This window comes from Coregonus lavaretus, assembly GCF_964263955.1.
Source record: "Coregonus lavaretus genome assembly, chromosome: 3".
NCBI classification, from domain to species: Eukaryota; Metazoa; Chordata; class Actinopteri; order Salmoniformes; family Salmonidae; genus Coregonus; species Coregonus lavaretus.
Window position 1 is genome coordinate 1,501,079 of NC_139990.1, and position 24,081 is coordinate 1,525,159.

At 45.5% G+C, this 24,081-nt stretch overlaps 1 protein-coding gene across 1 annotated transcript; it reads right to left on the bottom strand.

Annotated features, from left to right (window-relative positions):
- On the bottom strand, positions 1–18,495 carry LOC311119265 (Na(+)/H(+) exchanger beta-like; the record flags this gene model as incomplete). The annotated part of the gene is made up of 13 exons (XM_084157722.1): positions 1–248; positions 428–503; positions 1,916–2,050; positions 2,224–2,320; positions 2,706–2,873; positions 3,082–3,152; positions 3,589–3,675; positions 4,370–4,569; positions 5,294–5,511; positions 5,713–5,963; positions 8,811–9,037; positions 9,676–9,909; positions 18,240–18,495. 13 exons carry the CDS (start codon positions 18,493–18,495, stop codon positions 1–3), a joined length of 2,268 nt encoding a protein of 755 aa, XP_084013848.1.
- Positions 18,496–24,081: the final 5,586 nt, after the last annotated feature.

A 24,081-nucleotide genomic window follows, 5' to 3' on the forward strand; every position in this document is an offset into this window, starting at 1 on the left:
TCAGGACATGAAGGGATCATTCTCAACCTTATTGGGCCCGGGGTCACACAGACAGTGTGCTAGTCTTTGGTAGTCCAACTCTCCCTGGTTGCTGTCTGATACAGTACCCCTGGGTCCTCCGCCCTCCGCTTTCAGGTTACCCCTCTTGGGTACCTCTGCCTCTCGGCTGACAGCGTCAGGTGTTCCCGGAGTCAAAGGCTGCTCAAAATGGACAGTAGGGACACTGTCGGCACTGAAAACCTGGTTGTCTAAAATAAATGAGTAGAGTATTATACATCAATAAGATACTACAAGGCTATCTGATCATAGTCTCGCTACTACAAATTGCCATTTTGTTTTCAATACCACAACATAAATGGGGATATAGAGTGACTCATTTTTTAAGCAGGACTGAGTTTGGGAAACCCTGTGTTAGAGACTGACTGACCGGATTCAAACCTGACTCTCCGGACCCCAGGCCTAGGTGACGCCCGGTTGGCTGGAACAGTGAGGTAGTGGCTCATCTGCAGAGACAATAGTGTTACAACGTCACAAATAGGCTTCATTATTGCAATGAGGTAAAATCTCTACAATGTCGAAGACATAGCCATAGCCAAGAAAGAACACTAGACTGGGGTCCATTCAATACACTGACCATCCTCTCCATCACACTGACCCTCCTCTCCATCACACTGACCCTCCTCTCCATCCCACTGACCCTCCTCTCCATCACACTGACCCTCCTCTCCATCCCACTGACCCTCCTCTCCATCCCTTCCACTCCATCACACTGACCCTCCTCTCCATCACCTCCACTCCATCCCACTGACCCTCCTCTCCATCCCACTGACCCACCTCCATCACACTGACCCTCCTCTCCATCCCTTCCTCTCCATCACACTGACCCTCCTCTCCATCACAATGACCCTCCTCTCCATCCCACTGACCCTCCTCTCCATCACACTGACCCTCCTCTCCATCACACTGACCCTCCTCTCCATCCCACTGACCCTCCTCTCCATCCCACTGACCCTCCTCTCCATCCCACTGACCCTCCTCTCCATCCCACTGACCCTCCTCTCCATCCCTTCCACTCCATCAAACTGACCCTCCTCTCCAACCCCTCCTCTCCATCCCACTGACCCTCCTCTCCATCCCACTGACCCTCCTCTCCATCCCTTCCTCTCCATCACACTGACCCTCCTCTCCATCACCTCCACTCCATCCCACTGACCCTCCTCTCCATCCCACTGACCCTCCTCCATCACACTGACCCTCCTCTCCATCCCTTCCTCTCCATCACACTGACCCTCCTCTCCATCCCACTGACCCTCCTCTCCATCCCACTGACCCTCCTCTCCATCACACTGACCCTCCTCCATCACACTGACCTTCCTCACCATCCCACTGACCCTCCTCTCCATTACCTCCTCTCCATCCCACTGACCCTCCTCTCCATCACTGACCCTCCTCTCCATCCCACTGACCCTCCTCTCCATCCCATCCTCTCCATCCCACTGACCCTCCTCTCCATCACACTGACCCTCCTCTCCATCCCCTCCTCTCCATCACACTGACCCTCCTCTCCATCCCCTCCTCTCCATCCCACTGACCCTCCTCTCCATCCCACTGACCCTCCTCTCCATCACACTGACCCTCCTCTCCATCCCACTGACCCTCCTCTCCATCACACTGACCCTCCTCTCCATCACACTGACCCTCCTCCATCACACTGACCCTCCTCCATCACACTGACCTTCCTCACCATCCCACTGACCCTCCTCTCCATCCCACTGACCCTCCTCTCCATCCCCTCCTCTCCATCCCACTGACCCTCCTCTCCATCCCACTGACCCTCCTCCATCACACTGACCCTCCTCTCCATCACACTGACCCTCCTCTCCATCACACTGACCCTCCTCTCCATCACACTGACCCTCCTCTCCATCACACTGACCCTCCTCTCCATCACACTGACCCTCCTCTCCATCTTCCTCAGATGCACCTCACTCACGTTGTCCTCCTCATCGGCGTCGAACAGAGCGTGTCTGCTATAGGAGAATGAGCACATCTGAGGAGACAGGGAACAGGGTGTTTGCAGCCAGAAGATAAACATATCTAAGCAACTGTAAGAGTGCTGAGTCCGCATCATGAACAGTTTACTGGTCGTCTCTACCGCTGGTGGTATTTCCTTCAGATATTCAACTTCAACTCAGCCTCCTTCTTTAAAAGTGTCCAACTCACTCTTTGCTTGTTGTTCTGCAGGTTGGACCTCAGGATCCTTCTGATCTCTTCCTCCCGTTTCTTAGAGACCCGTGGAGTCGCACTGAGCTGGATGTTCCTGGGAAGACACAGATCAGAAAGGAAATAACAAAAACGCCATCACACCCAAGTCAGGAACCCAGAAAGACCACTGTTAGCCTAGCCTGGTTCCAGATCTTTTTGCACCATCTTGCCAACTCCTGGTCATTGTCAAGCAGCATGACTAGGCTCTGGTGGAGAGGATGTGGACAGTAATGGGCCCTTACTGCATGGATGATAAATACTAAGGACGGGATGCACACAGGAACAAAATTAAGTACATTCTACTTCTTAAACTCAAAAAACAAACAAACAAAAAAATAAATAATAATAATAATGTAAGTCGCTCTGGATAAGAGCGTCTGCTAAATGATGTAAAAAAAAAAAAACATTGCAATGTTAAAGAAACAGGAGCCAATACTTACTGTATGGAGGCAGTGGAGGGGAGGGCCGAGGGCAGCTGCCCACTCTCCACCAGCATGATAGCCTGCTTCAGCTCCATCTTTCGGTAGAAGGCGATCAACTCAGGTTCCATGAAGTTCTCACCAGCTATCAGCCACCTCTTCACATAGGTCTTGTTGAAGCGGTTCAGCCTGATATGATAAGAGGAGAGGAATGGAAAGAGAGAGAGAGAGTGAGGGGGGAGAGAGTGAAAGTGAGGGGAAGAGAGAGGGGGGGGGGGGAGAGAGCGAGAGAGAGAGCAAGCGAGAGAGCGAGAGAGCGAAAGTTGATAATACGTGGACATTTAAATGGCAATACAAGTATATCAATCTCCCAGTATGTTTGGAATGGGATCCATACTTCTCCTTCCAGTGATAATGTCCATAATGACCACGGACACCCTCAACGCCTGTGAGGAGATGGTCCAGGAACTAAGAGAGAAAATGCAGGGTTTACAAAGTCTATCTGATTAAAAACACACTAAGAGTGTACTAGAAATAGAAGTATCCCATATTATTATTATTATTATTATTATTATTATAAGTGTAATATGATAATATAGCTAATACAACAGTATAATATTTATTATAAACTGAGTGGGTCGAGATCTGAATTCTGATTGGCTGACAGCTGTGGTATACCACGGATATGACAAAACGTTTATTTTTACTGCTCTAATTACGTTGGTAACCAGTTTATAATAGCAATAAGGCACCTCTGGGTTTTGTGGTATATAGCCAATATACCACGGCTAAGGGCTGTATCCAGGCACTGCCTAAGAACAGCCCTTAGCCGTTGTATATTGGCCATATACCACACCCCCTCGGGCCTTAATGCTTAAGTATTCCATATAATACTGCTCATCACCTGTGTGTGAATCTCCTGGTTGATGGAAGGCTTTCTCTCCTTCCGCTTCACAGCCAGTAGCTCAACCAAAGGCCTGATTGTCATGCCCTGAAAACAAAAACATAAAAGCGCTAGTTACAGTAGTTGTAAAGCACAGGAGTTTGGTGGCACCTTAATTTGGGAGGACGGGCTCGTGGTAATGGCTGGAGTGGAATGGTATCAAACGCATGGTTTCTATGTGACTGATGCCATTCCATTTGCTCCGTTCCAGCCATTATTATGAGCTGTCCTCCCCTCAGCGGCTGTTGTAAAGGGATCCCAGTCTACATAAGCAGGTCAAAGTGTGCTGTTTCACTCTCTCACAGATACACAGTAGAGTCTAGGGCTGTTGAAACTCAGAGCAGGGCTGTCAAACTCATTCCAATCCGAGCGTCTGCTGGTTTTTGTCATTTCAATTTAATTTCAATTTGTGTCCAGTTAAGACCCAGACAACCAGGTGAGGGGAGTTCTTAACTAATTAGTGACCTTAATTCATCAATCAAGTACAAGGGAGGAGTGAAAACCTGCAGACACTCGGCCCTCTGTGGAATGAGTTTGACACCTGTGCTTTACAGCATCACTCAGATTGGTGGCTTTCCCCTGCTGAGACGTTGCATTGCATCAACCAATGGTTGCGTGCCACGTCATCGACTGTGCCGTCAGGCACCAAATTGCTATACAACATTTGATGTGGTAAAAGCTGTAAGATCTGGCATGCGTCAGCAACGCCTGGGCAGAGGAACGCGCCCCTTGTCCGCCTCACCTGCACAAACACAGTGAAGAAGATCACAGTGATGATGGCTGTCAGGAACAAGTTCCTCATCCGGTGATTACTTGACAGCAGATAACCCAGGGAAAAGGCTATGGCCCCTCGCAGGCCACCGTAGGCCACGATGAACTGGTCCTTTTTGGTCAACCTGACAATCCGGAATTTGTTGATGATGAACGTAAGGCCAATCACTCCTGAAACACACACACACAGATGGAACGATAATACATTTTTGTTTAAACTATAACGGTTACATTATAATGTTACTTTATTTCAACTACTGCTTTTAATGTGTTTTATTTAATTTGATTATGTCTATTTTACTGAAAAGTATATTGAGATGTTTAAATGCACATAAAATAAAGGTTAAATTGATTTAAACATTTTGCTTTATACTGACCCAGTACTCGTGACACCAGACAGAGGATGGTACTGACCCAGTACTCGTGACACCAGACAGAGGATGGTACTGACCCAGTATTCGTGACACCAGACAGAGGATGGTACTGACCCAGTACTCGTGACACCAGACAGAGGATGGTACTGACCCAGTATTCGTGACACCAGACAGAGGATGGTACTGACCCAGTACTCGTGACACCAGACAGAGGATGGTACTGACCCAGTATTCGTGACACCAGACAGAGGATGGTACTGACCCAGTACTCGTGACACCAGACAGAGGATGGTACTGACCCAGTATTCGTGACACCAGACAGAGGATGGTACTGACCCAGTACTCGTGACACCAGACAGAGGATGGTACTGACCCAGTATTCGTGACACCAGACAGAGGATGGTACTGACCCAGTACTCGTGACACCAGACAGAGGATGGTACTGACCCAGTACTGGTGACACCAGACAGAGGATGGTACTGACCCAGTACTTGTGACACCAGACAGAGGATGGTACTGACCCAGTACTCGTGACACCAGACAGAGAATGACGGTGACGATGACGAAGGTCCAGTTCCAGGCGTGCGGCCCGGCCACCGTGGACACGCCCAGGAAGATGAAGATAAGTGTCTCGCTCACACTGCTCCACATCTTCAGGAAGTACTTGGTGGTGGTGTAGGACTTGTGGGATATGTTGGCCTCCACATAGGGCCGCATCACGACCCCACATGCTATCAAACTATGGTGAAAAAAACGACAAGTTGATTTTCATTGTAACTTCATGTTCATTTATCAAATTGATAATAAGTCAATGTCAGTTCATCTTGTAGAATGATGTACTACAGTACCCATAATGCTCTATGGAACACACTGAAGCCAACATAATGGTGTCCCATCTCCTTATCAATACACATCTGTTATCTGTCAAATAGCTACTTACGCCATGATACCAGAGAGATGGAACATCTCGGCGGAGAGGTAGGCCATGTAGCTGTAGAGGAAGACGAAGAGGGGTTCGATGACGCGGCTGTGTGAGGTGAAGCGAGAGGTGAAGGCTGCCAGGACGCCGTAGATGGCCCCCACCAGGACCCCTCCCAAGGACACCACGAAGAAACACACCACGCCTAGGAGCACATCTAATACAGTGACCGTCCCCACTTTGGAGAACTCCTCAAACAGGTTGTACAGAACCTGCGTGGAGGGACGAAAGAAGGGGTCAGTGGAAGCGCGCACAGATCTATGCGAGGGTCCCAAATGGCACCCTATTCGCTATATAGTGCACTTCTTTTGACCAGAGCCCTTTGGGCCCTTATCAAAAGTAGTGCACTACATAGGAGATGGGGATAGGGTGCCATTTGGGATGCACAAATTGAGATTTTCTATCAACTAGATTTAGCAATAGTTGTTGATTTGGTTCTGCTTCACGTTCATATCTTCGGGAAGATGTTTGGGGGTGGGGGTGGGGGTGCCTATTGGTTGAATGATAAATTACTTAACATCATTATACATGGAATGTATACAGCCCAATCACTACAGTATGTAAATAGTATCCTTCTACCAAACTCCAGGTACTAGGGTTGAGTCCCAAATGGAACCCTATTTTCTATATAGTGCACTACTTTTGACCAGTATGTACTTTTGCACTATGTAGGGAACAGGGTGACATTTGGGAAGCACCCTAGTTGGATCAGCCCCTCAGTCTTTGGAACACTGTGACCATTCTCACTGCCAGGCAGTAAATACCCTCCTATTGCTTCACTGCTCCATTAAATAACATCTGCCTCGGTTTGGGTGATAAGGTTGTACGCTGAATCAGTGGCCGGGTTGGCATAGAGTCAGAGCCATTTTGCTGAGTAATATCTACACCTGCCAAAAGCACCCAAACTACCATTCGGCATCTATACTGAACATAAATATAAAGGCAACATGCAACAATTTCAATGATTTTACTGAGTTACAGTTCATATAAGGAAATCAGTCAATTGAAATAAATTCATTAGGCCCTAATCTATGGATTTCACATGACTGGGCAGGGGCGCAGCCATGGGTGGGCCTGGGAGGGCATAGGCCCACCCACTTGGGAGCCAGGCCCAGCCAATCAGAATGCGTTTTTCCCCACAAAAGGGCTTTATTACAGACAGAAATAATCCTCAGTTTCATCAGCTGTCCGGGTGGCTAGTCTCAGACGATCCCGCAGGTGAAGAACTGGATGTGGAAGTCCTGGGCTGGCGTGGTTACACATGGTCTGCGGTTGTGAGGCCGGTTGGATGTACTGCCAAATTCTCTAGAACGACGTTGGAGGCGGCTTATCGTAGAGAAATGAACATTCAATTCTCTAGCTACAGCTCTGGTGGACATTCCTGCAGTCAGCACGCCAATTGCACGCTCCCTCAAAACTTGAGACACCTGTGGCATTGTGTTGTGTGACAAAACTGCACATTTTAGAGTGGACTTTTATTGTTCCCGGCACAAGGTGCACCTGTGTAATGATCATGTTGTTTAATCAGCTTCTTGATATGTCACACCTGTCAGGTGGATGGATTACCTTGGCAACTGAGAAATGCTCACTAACCGGGATGTAAACTAAATTTGTTACACCAAACATTTGAGAGAAATAAGCTTTTTGTGCGTATGGAACATTTCTGGGATTTTTTATTTCAGCTCATAGGACTAACACTTTTACATGTTGCGTTTATATTTTTGTTCAGTACATTAATGTCCGTTTTATGTACAGTACCAGTCAAATCAAAAATCTCAAATTTGGACTCCAGACCATAGGACAAATTTCCACCGGTCTAATGTCCATTGCTTGTGTTTCTTGGCCCAAGCAGGTCTCTTCTTATTGGTGTTCTTTAGTAGTGGTTTCTTTGCAGTAATTCGACCATGAAGGCCTGATTCACACAGCAATTTCTGAGGCTGGTAACTCTAATGAACTTATCCTCTGCAGCAGAGGTAACTCTGGGTCTTCCATTCCTGTGGTGGTCCTCATCATAGCGCTTGATGGTTTTTGCAACAGCACTTGAAGAAACTTTCAAAGTTCTTGAAATGTTCCGTATTGACTGACCTTCATTTCTTAAAGTAATGATAGACTGTCGTTTCTCTTTGCTTATTTGAGCTGTTCTTGACATAATATGGACTTGGTCTTTTACCAAATAGGGCTATCTTCTGTATACCAACCCTACCTTGTCACAACACAAATGCATTAAGAAGGAAAGACATTCCACAAATTAACTTTTAACAAGGCATACCTGTTAATTGAAATGCATTCCAGGTGACTACCTCATGAAGCTGGTTGAGATAATGCCAAGAGTGTGCAAAGCTCATAAAGGCAAAGGGTGGCTTTTTGAAGAATCTCAAATATAAAATCTATTTTGATTTGTTTAACACTTTTTTGGTTGATTCCATATGCGTTATTTCATAGTTTTGATGTCTTCACAATTATTCTACAATGTAAAAAATAGTACAAATAAAGAAAAACCTTTGAATGAGTAGGTGTGTCCAAACTTTTGACTGGTAGTGTATACAGTGAGCCGTTGAAGCTACGGCTATCTCCCTGCCGTTAGAGCTAGCTGAGAGGAAAGTGCACCGTCATGGTTAATGCAAAATTGATTATACTCATCCTCCTCAGCTGTGAGAACACTGGCTGCCTGTTAAAGGGGGTGGCTTGTGGCGTCAGCCACACGTCTGGAAATGAACACTGAATTTACACAGCTGGCAATAAGGGAACAAAACAGATCCCGTCATGTTAACTTGAGTTGAATGGGTTTGATTGAAACGATCCAACTTTGTACACAGAAACAGAGAGGCAGCAACCTTTAACCTCACCCGGAGTTAAAGACAGCCTCTCCATATTTATAGGTCTGGTTCAATTTGTCCTAATCTTCACTGCCAACACCCACCACAGTTTAATAAACTGAAGTGATAGTGACAAGAGCAGTGTGCGGGTCTTTCTTTATATAGACATCATTGAATTATTCCCACGCACCTGCAACAAGGCTACTCAGATGTTCGAGTGCTTTTCCTATTTTGAACACTCACCACAGTGACAGCATCATTGAGAAGGGACTCCCCAAATACCAGGATGTGGATCAGCTCATTGATGTGGATCTTCTCGAACACAGCCAGCACGGCCACCGGGTCCACGGCCGAGACGATGGAGCCGAAGAGCAGGCAGGCCAACAGGTCCACGCCGGTCAGACCCACGCTCTCGATCTGGCACAAGGCATACAGCAATCCTCCCACGAAGAAGGCATTCCACAGGGTACCTAAAAGAATGAGAGAATGGCTTATTTCAATAAGGCTGAATTATTTGATAACATTTTCACAGGGTAAATAATAGTAGTAGTAGAAGTTCACTTTATCATCCCACAATGGGAAAATGGTAGCCTGGGTACCAGTCTGTTTGTCCCATCATGCCACTCCTTGACCAGGCTAGGAAATTGGTTTGCGGCAGTTTAAAAATACATAATTTTATGTCATGATAACATGACAACATGAATCATAACAGCAACAAATACATAGCAGCAAATACATCCCTATACAAATTACACTGGAGGGACAGGATAACGTTCTTAGCAGACCCTTGTTGACCCTGCTGGTCATCTATGAACGTTTGAACGTCTTGAAGAACGATCTGGCCTAAATGGCCATGTACTCTTATAATCTCTGGCTGACACAGCCAGAAGAGGACTGGCCACTCCTCAGAGCCTGGTTCCTCTCTAGGTTTCTTCCTAGGTTCCTGCCTTTCTAGAGTCTTTCCTAGCCACGGTGCTTCTACATCTGCATTGCTTGCTGTTTGGGGTTTTTGGCTGGGTTTCTGTATAAGCACTATGTGAAAACTGATGATGTAAAAAGGGCTGAATAAAATAAATGTGATTGATTGAGCAGTCCGTACTTAGCTTACCTATAACCGCAAACACCAAGATGGTGCCCACGTTCTCTGTGAAGGGCCGGATGGGGAGGAAGTAGCCTGCGTCGAGGATGATGGGCGGAAGGAGGCACAGGAAGAAGAGCTGGGAGTCCAGTACAGGGGGCTCCTCTCCGATCACCTTGATGAGTCCCCCCACCAGCAGCCCCACCATGATCAGCAGGCAGCTCTCTGGGACCACGCCGGACAGACGGGGGATCAGATCGAAACCTGGGGGGAAGATGGGATAGGTAATGTTATTTATGTTCATGTTAAGACATATGTCTGCTGTACGACAGGGGACTGTATTCATGAAGTGTCTCAGAGCAGGAGTGCTGATCTACGATTAGGTCCCCCCGCCCATGTAATCTTATTCATTATGATCTAAAAGGCAAAACTGATCCTAGATCTTAAACTTTTTTTGCTTTATGAATCCGGGGCTGGGTCAGTAGTAGGACAGTGGGTTTGTTACTATGACATTGCCGTATCGAGGCAAGAATGTGTGGCAATTTTCTCCCTATGTTGATTCAGCCTCTGTTGCAATTGTCTTGAGATGTGTACTGAATGATATGAAAAGACAGTGCCTGTCGAAGTGGTTAAAGGTACTTTAAGTTCACAGCATACACACATAACCACTTCATTCTTAGATCAATTAAAATGCTAAAAATCAGTTACTTTTGCATCGCTGTAAGTCTGAGCTCTCGTGAAAAAAAAAAAAAAAAAGGCCTTTTTTAGACCGCTATTTTAGGCAACACACATGCTACTGCAGTAGTTAGTCATAGATCAACCATGCCGGTGCTGCAACTGCAGATAACTGAAGCCCTTAGTAAGAAATGTCTGAGGATACAAACCCTAGCAGTCTTCTACCTCAGGAGTCTCTGACTAACATACAGTGGGGAAAAAAGTATTTAGTCAGCCACCAATTGTGCAAGTTCTCCCACTTAAAAAGATGAGAGAGGCCTGTCATTTTCATCATAGGTACACGTCAACTATGACAGACAAAATGAGGAAAAAAAATCCAGAAAATCACATTGTAGGATTTATAATTAATTTATTTGCAAATTATGGTAGAAAATAAGTATTTGGTCAATAACAAAAGTTTCTCAATACTTTGTTATATACCCTTTGTTGGCAATGACACAGGTCAAACGTTTTCTGTAAGTCTTCACAAGGTTTTCACACACTGTTGCTGGTATTTTGGCCCATTCCTCCATGCAGATCTCCTCTAGAGCAGTGATGTTTTGGGGCTGTCGCTGGGCAACACAGACTTTCAACTCCCTCCAAAGATTTTCTATGGGGTTGAGATCTGGAGACTGGCTAGGCCACTCCAGGACCTTGAAATGCTTCTTACGAAGTCACTCCTTCGTTGCCCGGGCGGTGTGTTTGGGATCATTGTCATGCTGAAAGACCCAGCCACGTTTCATCTTCAATGCCCTTGCTGATGGAAGGAGGTTTTCACTCAAAATCTCACGATACATGGCCCCATTCATTCTCTCCTTTACACGGATCAGTCGTCCTGGTCCCTTTGCAGAAAAACAGCCCCAAAGAATGATGTTTCCACCCCCATGCTTCACAGTAGGTATGGTGTTCTTTGGATGCAACTCAGCATTCTTTGTCCTCCAAACACGACAAGTTGAGTTTTTACCAAAAATATCTATTTTGGTTTCATCTGACCATATGACATTCTCCCAATCCTCTTCTGGATCATCCAAATGCACTCTAGCAAACTTCAGACGGGCCTGGACATGTACTGGCTTAAGCAGGGGGACACGTCTGGCACTGCAGGATTTGAGTCCCTGGCGGCGTAGTGTGTTACTGATGGTAGGCTTTGTTACTTTGGTCCCAGCTCTCTGCAGGTCATTCACTAGGTACCCCGTGTGGTTCTGGGATTTTTGCTCACCGTTCTTGTCATCATTTTGACCCCACGGGGTGAGATCTTGCGTGGAGCCCCAGATCGAGGGAGATTATCAGTGGTCTTGTATGTCTTCCATTTCCTAGTAATTGCTCCCACAGTTGATTTCTTCAAACCAAGCTGCTTACCTATTGCAGATTCAGTCTTCCCAGCCTGGTGCAGGTCTACAATTTTGTTTCTGGTGTCCTTTGACAGTTCTTTGGTCTTGGCCATAGTGGAGTTTGGAGTGTGACTGTTTGAGGTTGTGGAGAGGTGTCTTTTATACTGATAACAAGTTCAAACAGGTGCCATTAATACAGGTAACGAGTGGAGGACAGAGGAGCCTCTTAAAGAATAAGTTACAGGTCTGTGAGAGCCAGAAATCTTGCTTGTTTGTAGGTGACCAAATACTTATTTTCCACCATAATTTGCAAATAAATTCATTAAAAATCCTACAATGTGATTTTCTGGATTTTTTCCCCTCAATTTGTCTGTCATAGTTGACGTGTACCTATGATGAAAATTACAGGCCTCTCTCATCTTTTTAAGTGGGAGAACTTGCACAATTGGTGGCTGACTAAATACTTTTTCCCCCCACTGTATGTCTATGAGTAATGGAACATTGTCATTTACCGTATCTGGGAATGGGGCGGGAACCACAAAAAAAACCATACATAACTCAGCAACAGCACATATCCCCCCACAGTCACACACCATACACCTGGGGGCCCTTGTGGGGCCACCCCAGGTGGTGAAGGTAGGAAACAACATCTCCACTTCACTGATCCTCAACACTGGGGCCCCACAAGGGTAGGTGCTCAGTCACAGACTACAACAGGAAAACCAGCCACGTCGCGGACACCGACGGCTTGCTGCCAGACAAGCTAAACAAGTTCTTTGCCCGCTTTGAGGATAACACAGTGCCAGCGACGTGGCCAGCTACCAAGAACTGTGGGCTCTCCTTCTCCATGGCCGACGTGAGTAACCCTCGATTGTAGACTTACACATGGCTGGAATGGGCTACAAGACCATCGCCAAGCAGCTTGGTGAGAAGGTGACAACCAACTGTTGGGTGGTGCGATTATTCGCAAATTGAAGAAACACAAAAGAACTGTCAATCTCCCTCGGCCTGGGGCTCCATGCAAGATCTCACCTCGTGGAGTTGCAATGATCATGAGAACGGTGAGGAATCAGCCCAGAACTACACGGGAGGATCTTGTCAATGATCTCAAGGCAGCTGGGACCATAGTCACCAAGAAACCAACTAGTAACACACTACGCCGTGAAGCACTGAAATCCTGCAGCGCCCGCAAGGTCCCCCTGCTCAAGAAAGCACATATACAGGCCCGTCTGAAGTTTGCCAATGAACATCTGAATGATTCAGAGGAGAACTGGGTGAAAGTGTTGTGGTCAGATGAGACCAAAATCAAGCTCTTTGGCATCAACTCAACTCGCCGTGTTTGGAGGAGGAGGAATGCTGCCTATGACCCCAAGAACACCATCCCCACCGTCAAACATGGAGGTGGAAACATTATGTTTGGGGGTGTTTTTCTGCTAAGGGGACAGGACAACTTCACCGCATCAAAGGGACGATGGACGGGGCCATGTACCGTCAAATCTTGGGTGAGAACCTCCTTCCCTCAGCCAGGGCATTGAAAATGGGTCGTGGATGGGTATTCCAGTATGACAATGACCCAAAACACACGGCCAAGGCAACAAAGGAGTGGCTCAAGAAGAAGCACATTAAGGTCCTGGAGTGGCCTAGCCAGTCTCCAGACCTTAATCCCATAGAAAATCTGTGGAGGGAGCTGAAGTTTCGAGTTGCCAAACGTCAGGCTCGAAACCTTAATGACTTGGAGAAGATCTGCAAAGAGGAGTGGGACAAAATCCCTCCTGAGATGTGTGCAAACCTGGTGGCCAACTACAAGAAACGTCTGACCTCTGTGATTGCCAACAAGGATTTTGCCACCAAGTACTAAGTCATGTTTTGCAGAGGGGTCAAATACTTATTTCCCTCATTAAAATGCAAATCAATTTATAACATTTTTGACATGCGTTTTTCTGGATTTTTTTGTTGTTATTCTGTCTCTCACTGTTCAAATAAACCTACCATTAAAATTATAGACTGATCATGTCTTTGTCAGTGGGCAAACGTACAAAATCAGCAGGGGATCAAACACTTTTTTCCCTCACTGTATCACTGACAAACTGAAATGGTCCACCCACACAGACAGTGTGGTGTAGAAAGCGCAACAGCGTCTCTTTAACCTCAGGCTGAAGAAATTTGGCCTGTCACCTAAAACCCTCACAAACCTTTACAGATGCACAATTGAGAGCATCCTGTCGGGCTGTATCACCGCCTGGTACGGCAACTGCACCGCCCACAACCGCAGGGCTCTCCAGAGGGTGGTGCGGTCTGCACAACGCATCACCGGGGGCAAAATACCTGCCCTCCAGGACACCTACAGCACCCGATGTCACAGGAAGGCCAAAAAGATAATCAAGGACAATTACCACCTGAGCCACTGCCTGTTCACCCCGCTATCATCCAGAAAGCGAGGTCAGTACAGGTGCATCAAAGGTGGGACTGAGAGACTGAAAAACTGCTTCTACAGTGGCTTGCGAAAGTATTCACCCCCCTTGGCATTTGTCCTATTTTGTTGCCTTACAACCTGTAATTTAAATGGATTTTTGGGGGGTTGTATCATTTGATTTACACAACATGCCTACCACTTTGAAGATGCAAAATATTTTTGGTTGTGAAAGAAACAAGAAATAAGACAAAAAAAACAGAAAGCTTGAGCGTGCATAACTATTCACCCCCACAAATTCAATACTTTGTAGAGCCACCTTTTGCAGCAATTACAGCTGCAAAAGGTCTCTTGGGGTATGTCTCTATAAGCTTGGCACATCTAGCCACTGGGATTTTTGCCCATTCTTCAAGGCAAAACTGTTCCAGCTCCTTCAAATTGGATGGGTTCCGCTGGTGTACAGCAATCTTTAAGTCATACCACAGATTCTCAATTGGATTGAGGTCTGGGCTTTGACTAGGCCATTCCAAGACATTTAAATGTTTCCCCTTAAACCACTTCAGTGTTGCTTTAGCAGTATGCTTAGGGTCATTGTCCTGCTGGAAGGTGAACCTCCGTCCCAGTCTCAAATCTCTGGAAGACTGAAATAGGTTTCCCTCAAGAATTTCCCTGTATTTAGCGCCATCCATCATTCCTTCAATTCTGACCAGTTTCCCAGTCCCTGCCGATGAAAAACATCCCAACAGCATGATGCTGCCACCACCATGCTTCACTGTAGGGATGGTGTTCTCGCGGTGATGAGAGGTGTTGGGTTTGCGCCAAAAAGCTCAATTTTAGTCTCATCTGACCAGAGTACCTTCTTCCATATGTTTGGGGAGTCTCCCACATGCCTTTTGGTGAACACCAAACGTGTTTGCTTATTTTTTTCTTTAAGCAATGGCTTTTTTCTGGCCACTCTTCCGTAAAGCCCAGCTCTGTGGAGTGTAAGGCTTAAAGTGGTCCTATGAACAGATACTCCAATCTCTGCTGTGGAGCTTTGCAGCTCCTTCAGGGTTATCTTTGGTCTCTTTGTTGCCTCTGATTAATGCCCTCCTTGCCTGGTTCGTGAGTTTTGGTGGGCGGCCCTCTCTTGGCAGGTTTGTTGTGGTGCCATATTCTTTCAATTTTTTAATAATGGATTTAAATGGTGCTCCGTGTGACGTTCAAAGTTTCTGATCTTTTTTTATAACCCAACCCTGATCTGTACTTCTCCACAACTTTGTCCCTGGCCTGTTTGGAGAGCTCCTTGGTCTCCATGGTGCCGCTTGCTTGGTGGTGCCCCTTGCTTAGTGGTGTTGCAGACTCTGGGGCCTTTCAGAACAGGTGTATATATACCGAGATCATGTGACAGATCATGTGACACAGATTGCACACAGGTGGACTTTATTTAACTAATTATGTGACTTCTGAAGGTAATTGGTTGCACCAGATCTTATTTAGGGGCTTAATAGCAAAGGGGGTGAATACATTTGCACGTACCACTTTTCCGTTATTTATTTGTTCAAATTTTTTTTAACAAGTTTGTTTTTTCATTCCACTTCACCAATTTTGACTATTTTGTGTATGTCCATTACATGAAATCCATATAAAAATTATTTTAAATTACAGGTTGCAATGCAACAAAATAGGAAAAACGCCAAGGGGGATGAATACTTCTGCAAGGCACTGTATCTCAAGGCCATCAGACTGTTAAACAGCCATCACTAGCACAGAGGCGCTGCTGCCTACATACAGACTTGAAAATCACTGGCCACTTTAATAAATGGAACACTAGTCACTTTAATAATGCCACTTTAATAATGTTTACATATCTTGCATTACCCATCTCATATGTATATACTGTATTCTATACTATCTATTGCATCTTAACCTATGCCGCTCTGACAATGACATTGGCCATCCATATATGTATATATTCTTATTCCATTCCTTTACTTAGATTTGTGTGTATTAGATATTTGTTGTGGAACTGTTAGATATTACTTGCTAGATATTACTGCTCTGTCGGAACTAGAAGCACAAGCATTTCACTACACTCACAATAACAATCTGCTAACCACGTGTATGTGACCAATACATTTGATTAGATTTGAAGTTAGCAATGCTAACTGTGAAGGAGGAAAGTGATGCGAGACAGGCAGTCTCAAAGACTACTGTATACATATGTAGTATGCGGCTAATTACCATCACTGCAAGCTGACTTCTAACTCACACAACACTTACTTGGAAGATTCCTTAAAAGGAACTGTCCAGTGTTTCCAGATTTTTATTAAATACGACCTATAACTAAGTAAAATAGTGAAAAGCATATTTTCTGTGTTTGAATGATGTGGGCGTACCCCAAGAACATAATGGTGTGGGCGTATACCGGTCATAAAAAATATGAACGCGAGTAGACCGCTGATTGGCCAGCTCAGCCAATGAGCCAACACGATGTCATGTTTTATGAGGAAATAGCAGTTTGAGGAGGGGTTTTTGAAGTGTTTTTTTTCTCCCATTTATGCTCTAGCCACAAATAGGAGTATAGAATGAGTCAACGACATTATTTGGGTAACATCTGCTAACCATGTGACTTAACAGAATATTAACCTTTGTTGTTGTTGTACTTTTACCCTTTTTTCTCCCCAGTTGGTAGTTACAGTCTTGTCCCATCGCTGCAACTCCCCTACGGACTCAGGAGAGGCGAAGGTCGAGAGCCAAACACGACCCTGCCAAGCCGCACTGCTTCTTGATACACTGCTCGCTTAACCTGGAAGCAAGCCGCACCAATGTGTCAGAGGAAACACCGTCCAGCTGGCAACCGAAGTCAGCTTGCAGGTGCCCGGCCCGCCACAAGGAGTCGCTAGAGCGCGATGGGACAAGGAAATCCCAGCCGGCCAAACCCTCCCCTGACCAGGACGACGCTGGGCCAATTGTGCGCCGCCTCATGGGTCTCCCGGGTCACGGCAGGCTGTGACACAGCCTGGGATCGAACCCGGGTCTGTAGTGACGCCTCAAGCACTGCGATGCAGTGCCTTAGAGCGCTGCACCACTCGGGAGGCCCCAGAATATTAACTTTTAAGTGAGATTTTCACTGGACAGTTACTTTAATAGGCTGTGTCCCAAATGGCACCGTATTCCCTTTATAGTGCACTACCTTTGACCAGGACCCATAGGGCTCTGGTCAAAAGTAATGCACTATATAGGGAATATTGTGTCATTTGGGACACAAACCGTCTGGGGTGTGTTATGTGCATATTAAATATAATATGTGATATTTGTGTAGTGTGTATGACTTTTTCTGGGACATACAAGAGAGAAAGTACAGTGACAGGAAAGACATGCAGAACTATCTACACCCATACTGACCCCTACTGACCCCTAGTTACCCCTACTGACCCCTACTGACCCCTAGTTACCCCTAGTTACCCCTAGTGACCCCTACTGACCCCTACTGACCCCTAGTGACCCCTACTGACCCCTAGTTACCCCTACTGACCCCTACTGACCCCTAGTTACCCCTAGTTACCCCTAGTTACCCCTAGTTACCCCTACATCCCTCTAACTCTGGCAGGTCATGACAACAACTGCTCTCTTCACTCTGAGAATGTCCATCCCAAATGTTTGCCAAGTCTCCTATTACACTAATCTTATGGAACTTGTGCTTCTGTTTCTAGTGGTGACTGGTGAGAGGGACAATTGCTTATAAAGTCCATGGTAATTAGATGCAGCATCTCATGATCCAAAGTAGGACTGAAACAATGGGTATACCCGATCCTGTGCCATAAAGAACCATATTACCTATATGGAATCATCCCACCTCTGCCATCAGTGTAGCGATTAGTAATAGAGTGGGCACCTCCTGTGTCCAAACTTCCTGCCAGGAACTGTAGTATATTTATAATATACCACAACATTAGACTTACATTCCTGTCTGAATTGATGTGTTGTAGTGTATTGCAATAATGTCCCTGTCGAACCTTATCATCATCATCATCATCATCATGACCCCAGAGAAATGTGACGTTTGATAGCGTCATATCGATCCATATCAATTCATTTAGTAAGGGGCATCCCCAAGTGGATCATTGTAACATCGTGACAAAAGCAAAGGCACTCACCGAGTTTTATCAATAAGGCAAGGACGATCCATAGCGCGACCTCAAAAGGCTTTCGTACGTGTTCGTAATTTACGGCGAGCACAGGAAATGCCTTTTTAGTATTAGTGATATTAGTTAAATGTGAGCCTTCAGTTCCGTGTGATAGATTTGCAGGGACAGAGGCTTCACCTGGCAATGCAATGCCCACGAACACAACCAAAACAACTACCAGGAGACCCCGGGGATAGCCAGGAGAGGCCCACGAAAATACCGGCATGTTGATTATTGATCCCGCTAACTAATCCAAATCGTCATCCTCTTCATCAACGTATCGGAGATGTAGGCATAAATTAAGCTGTAACGGAAAATCCTGTTGCCATGCTGCGGAGGATGGAGCGCACACGTTTATGCAGTGAGCGTAGCCTACGGACATCTTGAATAGAATATCATGCGTAACTGGAAAGTAAACGCCGTTAAAAAGCTCCCTGATGAATGAGAGTTAACCAACCCCAAGTATGGGTAACTGCATACATGGAGTGTGTCTGAAAGTGTTCTTTGCAAAATAAGTGGGTGGATCAGCAGCGATGGGTGTAACATTAGTGGGTGGATCAACAGCGATGGGAGTAACATCAGCACTCCATTATTTGTTAAACTGGCCATAGCCAGGTGCACCGCGGTTCAGCTGAATGTTTACATAGCAGGTTAAGATAACTAACGTAGCAGGTTAGGAGAATTAACATGTCAGGTTAGGAGAATGAGGTTAAGGTTAGGAAAAGGGTTAGGCTTAGCTAAAATGTGTAGCAGGTTAGGATAATTAAAGTGTCAGGTTAGGAGAATGAGGTTAAGGTTAGGAAAAGGGTTAGGTTTAGCTAAAATGCTACAGTTGTCAACAATCAACTCTTTGTGCAGCCCAATCAGCCACGCAAAACGGTCTGGAGTCTGCCAAATTAGTTGATTTGCTTTCCATACACCCACTTCTGTTGATCCGCCCACTTCTGTTGACATTGCCATTACTGCAGGCGACTGCCGACTGACTGATCTACAAATCACCTTGCATCATAAATAGATCTGCCAGTCAGTCACAATTTACCAATGATACATTGCGGTTTTGATAATCCCGAACAACGCCAATGTGTGCCTTTAGTTAACCATGACTCGTTAACCCCGTTGATGATGATTATATTCCTCTTTAAATGTTTGGATGAGCACAGCTGTTAAGTTTCTAGGGGAAAAAATCATCTCCCATTTGTGCCTCATCACCTGGGCTGGGTTTCCCAAAAGCATCGTAGCACTGATCATCTTTAATTTAAACTAAATGGAGGAAATATTCTTTTAGTGCTATGATGCTTTTGGGAAACTCAGCCCTGGAACAATATTGGTTAGGCTACTTTGTCTGAAGCGACCAACTCTGTGGATGCAACATCACCCAAATTATGCAGCAACTATACTGAACAAAAATATAAACACAACATTAAACAATTTCAACGATTTTACTGAGTCACAGTTCATATAAGGAAATCAGTCAATTGAAATAAATTCATTAGGCCCTAATCTATTTTCACATGACTGGGCAGGGCGCAGCCATGGGTGGGCCTGGGAGGGCATAGACCCACCCACTGGGGAGCCAGGCCCAGCCAATCAGATAATTGTTATTACAAATAAAAAACGGAAATATCACATTTACATAAGTATTCAGACCCTTTGCTCAGTACTTTGTTGAAGCACCTTTGGCAGCGATTACAGCATAGAGTCTTCTTGGGTATGACGCTACAAGCTTGGCACACCTGTATTTGGGGAGTTTCTCCCATTCTTCTCTGCAGATCCCCTCAAGCTCTGTCAGGTTGGATGGGGAGCGTCGCTCCACAGCTATTTTCAGGTCTCTCCAGAGACGTTCGATCGGGTTCAAGTCCGGGCTCTGGCTGGGCCACTCAAGGACATTCAGAGACTTGTCCCGAAGCCACTCCTGAGTTGTCTTGGCTGTGTGCTTAGGGTCTTTGTCCTGTTGGAAGGTGAACCTTTGCGCCAGTCTGAGGTCCTGAACGCTCTGGAGCAGGTTTTCATTAAGGATCTTTCTGTACTTTGCTCCGTTCATCTTTGCCTCGATCCTGACTAGTCTCCCAGTCCCTGCCGCTGAAAAACATCAGACCAGAGAATCTTGTTTCTCATGGTCTAAGAGTCTTTAGGTGCCTTTTGGCAAACTCCAAGCGGGCTGTCATGCGCCTTTTACTGAGGAGTGGCTTCCGTCTGGCCACTCTACCATAAAGGCCTGATTGGTGGGGTGCTGCAGAGATGGTTGTCCTTCTGGAAGTTTCTCCCATCTCCACAGAGGAACTCTAGAGCTCTGTCAGAGTGACCATCGGGTTCTTGGTCACCTCTCTGACCAAGGCCCTACTCCCCCGATTGCTCAGTTTGGCCGGGCGGACAGCTTTAGGAAGAGCCTTGGTGGTTGCAAACTTCTTCCATTTAAGAATGATGGAGGCCACTGTGTTTTTGGGGACCTTCAATGCTGCAGACATTTTTTGGTACCCTTCCCCAGATCTGTGCCTCGACACAATCCTGTCTGGGAGCTCTAAGGACAATTCCTTCGACCTCATGGCTTGGTTTTTGTTCTGACATGCACTGTCAACTGTGGGACCTTATATAGACAGGTGTATGCCTTTCCAAATCATGTCCAATCATTTGAATTTACCACAGGTGGACTCCAATCAAGTTGTAGAAACATCTCAAGGATGATCAATGGAAACAGGATTGCACCTGAGCTCAATTTCGAGTCTCATAGCAACGGGTCTGAATACTTATGTAAAGAAGGTATTTCTGTTTATTATCTTTAATACATTTGCTAAAATTTCTAAAAAACTGTTTTCACTTTGTCATTATGGGGTATTGTGTGTAGATTGCTGAGGATTTCTATTTATTTAATCAATTTTAGAATAAGGCTGTAACGTAACAAAATGTGGAAAAAGTCAAGGGGTCTGAATACTTTCCAAAGGCACTGTACGTCACCTCAAAGAGGTAGAAGCGAAGCGAGAGGTTTCACTCTCGCCAAAATCTGTTGAACATAAGCCCAATGCGTTTCTATGGGCTAATTTTGTAACTAAGCTTGTCGCATCATTGCTTGTCGCCTGCCTTCCTGCCTTTGGGACAATGACTCCCATTGTTCGGGTGGTGACATCTTGTCATTATGTACAGATCTCTGGCTGGATGTCTTGAACTTTCCAGCCAAAATCATTGGCCATGTTCGAGAGCATCCAATCCATGATGCATTGTGGGTAAATGGGTACTGACTGACTGATGTACATGCCTTGAACTTTCCAGCTAGCAGTGTTGAAGCTGCTGAGGAGAGGACGGCTCATAATAATGTCTGGAATGGCACGAATGGAATGGGATCAAACCATGTGTTTGATGTATTTGATACCATTCCACTAATTCCGCTCCTGCCATTACCACGAGCCCGTCCTCCCCAATTAAGGTGCCACCAACCTCCTGTGGTGTTGAGTGGTGCCAAAATCATTGGCCATGTTCGCGAGCATCAAATCCATGATGCATTGTGGGTAAATGGGTACTGACTGACTGATCTACAAATGATAATGAGTAGTTATTTATGATGCAAGGTGATTTGTAGATCAGTCAGTCGGAAGTCGCCTGCACTGTCGGCCACAATGTCGAACAAGTCCATTCTTTTGATTCCAGTCAGAGAGGAAGAGGCGAAGCGAGAGGTTTTTCTCCGCCCAAAATCTGTCCACAAAATAGATAGAATAGAAGTTAAGTAATGGTTAAGTTGTTATGAATGCACCGATATAAGTGGACGCATCTGGCATTTCGGCAACTTTGTGCCTGTTGTTATAGAGATAGAGGACTCATCATGGATATAACCCATTTTAGCATGGATATTGTCATTGAGGGCTTCCACCATTTTTAAAGTAGTCAACTGGGTGGGGATTCCTATGAGTTGGGAGCAATCAACCAATGAAGAAGAAGAAAATGTACTACTTTAAAATGAAGATAGCCTCAATGGTGTCACAGACGCTATAATGGCACAGATACAAAGGAAAGTGCTCTATCCATCTCTATGGCCCGTTGTTCACACGTATATCTGCCCTCTCATTGGCTAGAATGGTCCAACCTGCTCTCGCCTCCTTCAATCTGCCTTCCATCTTTGAGGACATGTACTTCCATTGTTAGAGCGGTCATTCGACTATCTTGTCAATATAATAGACAATCTTTGTTCCAGTGATTGACGTGAGCTTCTTTCTCTTCTGATGTCTCCAATGCGTGTTGTGCGGATTAGTGGTATACGCTGACATCTATTCGACAGGGGGAGAACTGACGTCTACCGCTACTGAACAGATTAAAACCAAAGTAGTGAAGCCTATTTAAAGAGGAGAGCTGTTGGGAATGGGATGGGGACATGGCTGAATTTGAATACACTTTTCTCATGGTGCATTAAGGAAAGGACATTTTTGTGCAGTATGATGAACAGATGGTCTGTGGTATGACCTGCCTCAAAGAATTCAGAACTAATCCAAGAGTCTACTTATTTGATATTCTCAGTTCTATTTGGCAGTCAGATACCAATTGTACGAAAACACCTCTGTGTGATTGCCATAGTAACTGGGTGGCCATACCAATCAGACTACTGTACTATACCAACCACATTAAACTCTGGATGAACCCAATGAAAGGCAAGGAGGAAGCACCAGGAAGCAGAGGCTTTGTGTGTGAGATCCCATCATCTGTGGGGCGCCCAATGTGAGCCGCGTGGGAAAACCCCTTAATATCTCTGTCCCAGTCTGAGCACAGACTCTCTGCTATCACCTCACTTCCTCCCTGTCTGTCTTTCTGCCCCGCCCCGACCCAACGACAGAAAAGACGACAATCCATGAGGATTAGACTGTTTATCTAGGCACAGTATTCTTCCTCAAACATGGTTGGTTCCCACAGCATCCCACTGCTGCCCCCACGATGTAATCTAACAGTCACTGACTGACTGACTGAGCTTCTGGCAGATTCCAGGGAATAACGGGCCAATTGACACAGATTTCCACAGATCATGAGTAAACACTAGCAGTCAGAAAGTGTGCACTGGAGAAACCTGTAACCTTGTATTGGGGCACACTGTAGGACATGCAGCAAGCCCCGTCACTGTGACGCAATCTCTCATTCATGTAGTGTCATAGCTTTAGAGTTAAACCATTCTTTCTCCTTTCGTTTATTTTCTCATCAATCATTACATTTACATTTTACATTTTAGTAATTTAGCAGACACTCTTATCCAGAGCGACTTACATGAGCAATTAGGGTTAAGTGCCTTGCTCAAGGGCACATCGACAGATTTTTCACCTAGTCGGCTCGGGGATTAGAACCAGCGACCTTTCGGTTACTGGCACAACGCTCTTAACCACTAAGCTACCTGCCGCCCATACAGTCAGCGCAGCCGTCCAACAGTGTGACAATATCACTCCCTAACCTAACATACCTTCTACATGGTTAACCATAGAATTAGAAAGGTACTTTGGCATTACATAACTGTCAATACTCAAGTCTTGATAGGTCACATATCACTAACATACAGTATACAGAGTTATTAAACAGGAATACATCAGTGACTATGATGATTACAATACATACAATTATTTTACTCTGTACTTCACACTGCCAATAAAAATAAATAATTGAACCTTCTTTGAGTTAATAGTGAGTTTTATTTGGTCTTTCAAAAATTTTAACTAGTCAATAAAAGGTACATATAAATGTCATTAAGAGTTAGTTTGGTAGTGGCATACGTTGAGGAGACCACAGATTCTGTCAGAACCACAGAGATACAGAATCATCATGACATCCATGTTCAACTGATAAAGCGCTA